General features: G+C 40.6%; 1 protein-coding gene across 1 annotated transcript in view; it reads left to right on the top strand.

Annotated features, from left to right (window-relative positions):
• The window catches only part of PAK1 (p21 protein (Cdc42/Rac)-activated kinase 1), a 73,409-nt gene that overhangs the window by 36,620 nt on the left and 26,879 nt on the right, over nt 1-9,910 (top strand). The window contains 2 exon segments of the mRNA XM_015569652.1: nt 5,842-5,958; nt 8,810-8,984. Of these exon segments, the coding sequence (XP_015425138.1) occupies nt 5,842-5,958; nt 8,810-8,984 (292 nt within the window).

Below are 9,910 nucleotides of genomic sequence, written 5' to 3'. Positions count from 1 at the left end.
GGGTGAAGGGAATAGAAGTGGGTGACAAGGAGGAGTGGTCAACAGGTCCGATCGTGTAGGAGTTTTAATCTATCTTAAAGGCAATGCGAAACTCTTGAATTTTAAGCAGGAGAGTAGTAAGTTCTAACACAGTGTCGAGTCATCGTTAAAATAGTTTGAACCATGTTTCCAGGAGTGTGGATTGGTTTACCCTGAGTCATTTATCCTGTCATCATTTGTAAAAAATGTTCACCTGTCCAATGCCTAATAGCACACTCAATCCTTTCTTATTTATTATTTCTTTTAATCCTCACGGGCGTTTGATGAGGTCAGTTATTATTTTTGCTTTATAGTTGATAAAACTGAACTTGAGAAGGGTTGATGGCAAATAGGTATCAGATTCCCAGTCGGCGTTGCTTTCCCCTATTCACTCTTTCATGAAATGGAAGATATATAATTAAAAGATGGGGAAGCATTTGCAAATGTTAAGATCTTTGGGAGGTTCTTACCACTGTTGAATAGTGAATTATTGGAGAAAGCTGAGCGGTGCTTTGTGGTTCATATATCTTTATGTTTTTATGGGAGGAGTGGCAGCTCCCATATATTGAGTGGCTGATATGTGCCAGGCACTGTGCTAATAATTAGACCTCACAATTACCTTGTGAAGAAAGTATTTTTATTCCTGTTTCACAGATAGAAAAACAGTTTCTTGGAGACTCATAATTAGCTATTATGGCAGAACCAGATTAGAACTAGGGTCTTCTGAGTGCTATTCCAGGGTTCTTTTCTCACCGAGGCAGGGAACTGAGAAAGAAGATGGCAGAGAGGTCTTATAAAGGAGACTTCAGTAAAGCCATAGCCGGGTTGTTCATTAGTGAGGAGGAGGAGGGGCCCTGGGGCTCAGGCCATATGGCAGCGAGGAGAACACCTGCTTGCTGAAAACCTGTACTGGTTTAGTAGCTACAGTTAAAGCCACTCAGGCCGTCAAGGACATTTTCTCTCCCGATTCAGAACATTTGTCCCGGTGGCTCAGTACACGGTATCCTTGCTAGTTTTACCTGAGGGATATGGTTTCATGTCAGTATTTCCCACATTGGTTTCATACAGGTCATTTCATCTGATTTGTGAAATAATTGGACAGGATTGTTATCCCCATAACACAGGTTAAGAAATTGAGACTCAGAGAAATTAAATGACTTGCTCCCTACCCTTGAATTGAGCTAATAGTGGAAACCAATGCAAAATTCAGTTCCCCTGATTATTCATTTATTCCTTCATAAAATAAATATTTACTTAGCACCTCCTTTGTGCCAAGGTGTTCGTGATACAAAAATGAATATGCACTATCTCAGTCCTTGAGGGAAAAATTAACAGCAGACTATAGGGAGAAAGGCTGCAAGAGAGTATAAATAATGTACATTGGGGGTCATATTTGATCGAATGATTTATTCTGCCAAGTAGTACAGAGAAGTGTGAACAGAGTTGTTGGGACTGAATGATTTGTTCATTTAATAGACATGTTTATTAAGGGCTTCTGGCTCTAAAATTTTATTTGTGGCATTGGTCTGAGATCTCAGATGGCATGCCTTGTAGTTCCTGAATTCTCATTTATGAAATGAACACCTACTGTGTGATAGATTGGTGAGTCAAAGACTGGTACGGTTTTTGCTCTTGATCTCATAAATTTTGTGAGGAAACAGGACACATCAACAAGGATTTATAATATAGTGTCAGGTAAACACAGGTAATGATACCAGGCAGAGAAAAGGGCAATGCTTTTTAAAAAACTTTTTATTTCCTTATTGTGAGAGAGACATCGATTTGTTGTTCTACTTATTTGTGCATTCATTGGTTGCTTCTTATATGTGCCCTGACCAGGGATCTAACTGGCAACAGTGGCATATCGAGACAGCACTCTTACCAACTGAGCTACCTGGAAGGACAGTGCTTTCTTATCGGAGGTGGCATGAGAAAAAGCCAAGTTGAGGATCCATCATTTAGACCAAAGAACTTGGACTTAGGGCTGGAGCTAAAGAATATTTTAAATAGGAGATTGGTAAAGTTTGATGTACATTTTAGTCTAAACTAACAACATCTTAGAGGATAAAAAAGAATTCTTAGAAATTAAAAAAATATTATTAAATAAATTCACAAGGATTAAAAGCCAAGTACATCTAAGAGCGAATTAATGATATAAACTATAAAAAAGATGGAAAATCGAGAATAAAGGACACAGGGGGTTTAGGCAAGGAGATTCAAGAAGATTCAGAGAACGGAGGCATTAGAGTGAAAATAATCAAAGGAAGAAATTGGAACCCTCATAATTGCTGGTGGGAGTGTACAATGGGGCAGCCTCTGTGGAAAAGTCTGGCAGTTCCTCAAAAGGATAAGCATAGAGTTACCATCTGACCTCAAAGTTCCACTCCTCAGTATATATCCAATAGAAATAAAAATATACATTCACACAAAAATGGGTGCGTGAATGTTCATATGAGCATTATTCATAATAGCCCCAAAGGGAAACAACCCAAATGCCCATCAATTGATGAATGGATTTTTAAAAAAGTATTATATTAATACAATGGACTATTATTTAGACCAGGGGTTCTCAAACTACGGTCCGTGGGCCACATGCAAATTCAAATATTGTATTTGTTCCCGTTTTGTTTTTTTTACTTCAAAATAAGATATGTGCAATGTGCATAGGAATTTGTTCATAGTTTTTTTTAAAACTATAGTCCGGCCCTCCAATGGTCTGAGGGACAGTGAACTGGCCCCCTGTTTAAAAAGTTTGAGGACCCCTGATTTAGACAAAAAGGAATGTAGCACTGATAATGCCACAATTTGGATGAACCTTGTAAACTTTATGCTAACTAAAAGAAGCTAAATACAAAAAACTATACGTTGTATGAGGTTTTTTATTTATTTAACTAGAGGCCCAGTACATGGATTTGTGCACATTGAAAGGAAATTAATAAGAAGAAATATTTTAGAGACTAGGGAGGGCCCACAGGAGGTTGGCTCCAGGCCATGTCCAGCCCATCTCACCCAGTCCCGATCAGCTGGACCCCAGCAGCAAGCTAACCTACTGATCAGAGTGTCTGCCCCCTGGTGGTCAGTGAACATCATAGTGACTAGTCAAACGGTCGGACACATAGCATATTAGGCTTTTATATATATAGATTACAGGGAAAGATTAACCACATAGAACCAAAATATCTAGAGTGGAGTTTAAACTCTCATAGATTATTTTGTTACTACTACCTGAAATGGTTAATTTTGACTGTTTCCTCTTCTAAAATGTAAGACACAGACCAGGGACTTTATTTTGTTCTTCACCGGCTTTTTAAAAAACAGAGGTTTGTGGTCATTAGACAGAATGATAATTTAATTGATTCCTTATATCTTCCTAGCTCCTTACTGTTTACAAAGAGTTCTTATACCCACCTCATTTCATTTCATTCTCCTAGGGCCCCTCTAAGAATTTTAATTTCTAAGAATTCTTTTTTTATCCTCCAAGATGTTGTTAGTTTAGACTAAAATGCAAATCCAACCAGGTAGGCAGAGAGCTGCTGTCATTATCCCCATTTTAGAGATGAGAAATGTGTGGCTTAGAGTAGGACAGCCTTGCCCAGGAACACAGGGATAAGAAATAAAAATTTGGGACAAAAACCTGTAGCTCTGATTCTGATAGTTGTTAATACTACCACCCAAAGTTTTCACCTGGGAAAACAGAATGTGTTGCTAAGGAAGATGATGAAATCTCCTTCTCTACAGAGTTTTAGAGCAAACAAACCTAGTGTACATCAGGGTGCCCCAAGGCAACAACCCGATGTGAAGAGGCAGCCAACTTAATTCCCATTTTGGATTTCTGGTTAAAGTTTGTTGAGAGGAATAGTGAGGAGAAAAGAAATTAGAATAGCCCTAACTGGTTTGGCTCAGTGGATAGAGCGTCAGCCTGCGGACTAAAGGGTCCCAGGTTCGATTCTGGTCAAGGGCATTACCTGGGTTGCGGGTACATCCCCAGTAGGGAGTATGCAGGAGGCAGCTGATTGATGTCTCATTGATGTTTCTACCTCTCTATCCCTCTCCCTTCCTTTCTGTACAAAATCAATAAAATATATTTTAAAAAAAGAAATTAGAATAGAAAAATATCAAAATATATGTTTTGAGCCCTGGTGGTGTTGCTTAGTGGTTAGAGAGTCAGCCTGTGGACTGAAGGGTCTCAGGTTTGATTCTCGCTCAAAGGTGCATATCTGGGTTGCAGGTCCGATCCGATTACCGGCCCTATGTTGAGGCTCAAGTGGGAGGCAGCCAATTGATGTTTCTCTCTTTTTCTCTCTTTCTCTCCCTTCCTCCCTTTCTTCCACTCTCTCTAAGAAAAAAATCAATGGGAAAAAGATCCTTGGGTGAGGATTAAATCTGCCCCCCCCCAATATATATATATATATATACACACACACTTTGACAGGGAAAGAACCTCTATTGGATTGTAGGACTGAAAGTGACTTATTATAATTATACTACTACTTTTCACCACATTCCTCAAGTGATAAAACTTGAGACTGAAAGGATAAATTCATTGCTTATGGTGACCAAAGCTTGTTGTTTACATGTGCCCAGCACTGAAAGTTTTTAAGTCATGCCCAGTACCAGAGGTCCTGTTGAAAATATGAGATAACTAGTTTTTCTTACCTTATTATGTCACATGTGGTAATGGCCAGCCTGCCACATGGTAACAGTACCTCTAGTCTACTATTCCTCTAGGTAAGTTTTCCACCTGTCCCCTGTCATTCTGACCCCCTACTGTCCTCTCTCTAGAAGCCCCAAATGGCAGGCAAAAGGGAAACACACCCTCTGTCTCCTATATTCGATGATGAGCTGCTTCAGGACGTAGACCACCCTTTTCATCTTTGTATCCTTATGTCAACAGTATCCATCACAGTATCTTACTGAGCACAGAGTAGGTGCCCTGAAAATATCTGACACTGTTGAATTATGTCTATATGTATTAAAATATCTCTGTTGCCTCTTTGGCCCTATGCTGTGATCATTTAATCTCCATCAAACATCTCAGGTTTTGGAGCTATTTTGTCTAATATCTGTGGTATAAACAGCAGTGGTATGATATTTTTGCCTGGACCTGCCCCCAAACATGCTGTTCTTGGCCCAGCTTTGTTACAGTTTGCATGTGAAAATCCTGTTGCTGAGATTATAGCAGATCCAATCAGTCATGCTGGTAAGGTTCATTCCAGGACCAGTGAGGTGGATAGTAGCCAGTCTTGGGAGAAACTCATTGTTCTCTTGAGACAAGGGGCTCCTGAGGTTCTGCATCTGCAGGTTGAGGCGAGGGCACCTGTGGACATAATGGGTGTGCGATAGGTTTTGGTAAAGAAAGGAAAAGGAGAGGCAAGCGCCTGCCTGGATTTCCATTAACCATATCAGAAAGGAGTGAGGAATATAATGATAAACTTTGTAGAATTCCCAACTTCTCATCCCTTCTCTACATTTCGTATTTTATTACCCGTTCAGTGTGGAGAGTAGAATTTATAGATTAAGAAGGAGCTACATGCTTGTCTTCGGGGTCTGGATTGGGGAAGGCCGGTAGGAGAAGTGTAACCTGGCTTCCCAATCCCCAGTTGGCTTTGGGTGGGAGGAAGGGACTGAGTGGATAGTGGTAACTGGAAGAGAGGGCAGCCGACCGAGTTCCTGACTGGCTGCACAACGGTGAAGAGCTCAGAGGCTGCTGTGGGTTTCAGAAGGGGTGTCGGGATGAGGTTTCTTTGGTGAGGGGTGGGGAGATTTCGATCCTGGTATCTTAAAGCTGGACCTGATGAGTCTGGCTTTTTCTCTGCTGTCCAGAATGTGAAGACTGTGTCTGAGACCCCCGCAGTGCCACCAGTCTCAGAAGATGAAGACGATGATGATGATGCTACCCCACCTCCAGTGATTGCTCCACGCCCAGAGCACACAAAATCGGTGAGTCTTTGTTATTGAAGTTTGGAGGGGGAGGGGGAAGCTGATGCTTGGGGCTTAGAGGTTTTACACTTGGGTAGTGGTCCTTAGATTTAGGAGTTGGTGAGATCACTGAGCCAATTTGATTGAAAGGTACTTTCTTTATGATTAAAGACAATAAGTTGTATATATATTTATCACGGGTTTGCAGATAGCCCCACAGTGTCCTAAATAATTGGCGTATATACCAACCCAACCCTCGTTAACTTAGTCTGTTCTCCACAGACAGGAAGATATGCAGAATTAATGTTGCTTGGTGCAGGACTAACATAAATTATTCCTGTCTCCTGGGAAGCAACAAATTAGCCGGCTGCAGATCTTTTCTTCTCTGTTAAATGTGCAGCATTCAGCCTCTTAGAACATCATTGATGATACTGAAAGACCCAAGAGAGTTGATAAATACGTTAGTGCTATTAATATGCTGGCTATCCGGATGCCTGATATTGGCAGTGATTTTTATTTAACTTCCTAGGAGGTTCTTCCATCTCAGAATAGCCACAGTCCTTCTGCCCTCTCTTTGACAACAGGGGTTCATGCCTTTTACTTAATTTAGCTTCAGTGAGCACTGGCCTATTATCAGACGATACTCTGCTAGTGTATGTGTGTGTGTGTATATATATATATATAAAATTTTTTTTTACTTGGACTCTTTTTTTTATGACAAGAGCTTTGTAATGAAAGAAAAATCTAGGGCTTAAACTCTGTGATAATACAAAAAAGGCTGCCTTTGGGTTAAGCATTCAGGGAGGTGTTTGAGCAGAAGTTGGTTGGCTGACTATGGGAGATGCTGTGGAGGAAATTCAAGGGGATCAGATGGCCTTTTAGGATAAGGATTTATAATCTGTGGAGTCACCCTTTCTGTAGGTCCTCATAGCAATCGTTTCTATAAAGGCACTGATAATTCCCAATTTATAGAAAAAGAAGCTGAGATTTGGAAAGGTAAATTGATCTACCTAAAGTCTCTTAGTAACCCAAAGAGCCAGGATTGAAAGCAGGTAATTTATTCTAAATCCAGGCTGCTTTCCACCATAGCACAGTGGCCTTTTTGTGTATGCAGGTCTGTGCTGGGAGCCAGAGAAGGAGACTATTAGAGAAGGAAAAGGCAGGGTTTGTACCCTCAATGAGCCATATCAGGAGAACCGAACAAGAAGGACAAGGCATGCCCAGCTGGTGTGGCTCAGTGGTTGAGCATCGACCCATGAACCAGTCAGGGCATATGCTCTGGTTGCAGGCTCGATCCCCAGTGTGGGGCATGCAGGAGGAGCCAATCAATGCATCTCATCATTGATGCCCCCCCCAACTATTTGGAAAATAAAAAATGACAGGGCGTGGAAATGCAGGCCTGAGGTGCCAGGGATATCCTTTGTCTATAGTTAGAGATAGAAATTGAAGAAATCATTACGCTAGAAGTCAGGAAAGAAGCTCTAGTCTCTGATCTCAATGTCTTCACTTAAGTTCTTTCCCATTTGCACCTATTTAAGTCCTGTCTGTCCTTCAAGATCCAGCTGAAGAACCCCACTTATTGATTCATTGATTCATGAAACATGCATCTAAATGCATGCTTTTTGTTAGGAACTGCTTAGATACAGGAACTCAGGGATGAATGACACATTCACTGTCTTCAGTGAGCTTGTAGACTAGCCAAAAGACAGTTGTGATATTTTTATGAAAAAAATCTGATAAATGCCTAAAATGATCTTCTGGGAAAGGGAATATAAGTTATCTAAACCTCAGTACTATATAGTTTGCTCACTTTTAAATGACATTTATCCCTTTCTGCCTTGTAGTTATAACTTTTTCACAAGATATAATTCACAAGAGGATGGGGCAGCATTTTGTACAGCCAGGCAAAGATTCTCAGTAAATGTTTGTTAAGTAAATGAATAGGAAATATAATAGGATTAGCAAAATTTTAAAAGCTCAGCATCTGTTGGGTATGATTTTAATCATTTTACATTTGCATTTAAAACTAACTTGGCTTATTCACAATAGCCAAAAGGTATACTTAGGTGTCCATTGGTGGATGAATGAGGCACCCAGAATTGGGAAATTCTGGAAAGTGGAGCGGTGGCTGCCACTCTCATGGGTACTGAATCTTATTTCTGCAAGATGAAAAGAGTTCATGGTGGATGGTGGGGATGGTTCTAGAACTATGTTAATTAATTTATTCCTACAAAACCCCATAAAATGGGTATCATTAGTATCACCATTTCATAAATGAGGACACGGAAGCACAGAGAAGCTAAGTAACCTGCCCAAGGTCATACAAATGGTAAAAATAAGAGTTGGGATTTAAGCCGAGGCAGTCAGATTCTCAAGTCTGTGGTCTAGATGACTACATCCTACTGCTTCAGCAAGAACAATTGTAGTTCCTCCTCTGCAAGGGTTCAGGATTTAAAGAGGGAGCAGCTCAAAAGAGATAATGTTGTATTAGTGCAAAGTGCTGTGCAAATACAAGATATTCATTTCAGCTTGGGGAAGAATAGAATTTTGAGATGAAGGGGATTCCCGTCCAATGATAGAATTTCCTTTAAATCATTTCTGTTGAGAGTTGTCTAACCTGTATTGAATATCGTCATTGTTCAGACTCTCACTAACCCTTGCCGTGTATACTGAGAGCAAGGAAGGCCATTCCAACCACAGAGGATAGGCCTGGCACAGAGGAGGAGGGACATAGATTTTGACCTGTGAGAACGAATGAGTTTGTTGGGATTTGTTTTTATGTGGTTGTTTTAACGCACATTTAAGAGAGGCTCCTGAGCTTCGCTATACTAACAGAGGTTGGCCTTGTCCAATTCTTATACCAACAATGCAGGTCTACACTCGGTCTGTGATTGAACCACTTCCTGTTACTCCAACTCGGGATGTGGCTACATCTCCCATTTCACCTACGGAGAGTAACATCACTCCTCCAGATGCTCTGACCCGGAATACTGAGAAGCAGAAGAAGAAGCCTAAAATGTCTGATGAAGAGATCTTGGAGAAATTACGTAAGCACTTTGTAGCTTTCTGAATCTTCCTCTGCTATATGATTGGTTGAGCACAAAGACAGAATTTTGTTGCTATCAAGATCTCCGCCCTAGGCTTGCTGTATGTGGCTGGCTAGCTATGCTGGATATCTTAGCCACAAACTGTGCTTCTCTTCACCCTACCCTTGTTCCCACCTCCTCTGAGTCACTAGCCCTGATTGGATACCACATTAAGATGAGAATGTGATGAGAGAGAATGTGGATAGCTCAAGTTAAAGTCTAGGTATTTCTTACCCTTAGGCATGGTTAATGTAGGTGATAAATAGCTTTTATCTAGTGAATAGTATATAATGTTGTATTGACAAAGGCTGAGGCCTTGTCTATACGTGGTAGAGAAGAATACTATGATTGATTTTTATTAAATTAATTATTTGTATGTTTGTCATTGACCTAGGACAGTGGTTGGCAAACTCATTAGTCAACAGAGCCAAATATCAACAGTACGATTGAAATTTCTTTTGAGAGCCAAATTTTTTAAACTTAAGCTATATAGGTAGGTACATTGTTATTAACTTAATTAGGGTACTCCTAAACTGGCCTTTGCTAAAAATGTCCTCACTCTGATTGAGGTATTTGGCTGAGGTCGACCCCTTCCAATTCTCCCATCCACACTCGTCTTGTATACTTGTTTCTTCTATCTCCTTTTGTTCATCCTCTCTATACGTCCACACCATCTCAACATTCCTTTCTCAATCCTCAACACTACATCTTTCACTCCACAATGTTCCCTAAAATTAACTTAATAAACTTTACTTAAAGTTTTAAGTCAACTTTGCACCCGCACATGGTATTTTGTGGAAGAGCCACACTCAAGAGGCCAAAGAGCCACATGTGGCTCGCGAGCTGCCGTTTGCCGACCCCTGTCCTAGCCCAGCTGCCAGCCTGCT

Source organism: Myotis davidii, unplaced genomic scaffold (genome assembly GCF_000327345.1).
Source record: "Myotis davidii unplaced genomic scaffold, ASM32734v1 scaffold646, whole genome shotgun sequence".
Taxonomy (NCBI): domain Eukaryota; kingdom Metazoa; phylum Chordata; class Mammalia; order Chiroptera; family Vespertilionidae; genus Myotis; species Myotis davidii.
This window is presented reverse-complemented; position numbering and strand designations above follow the sequence as displayed.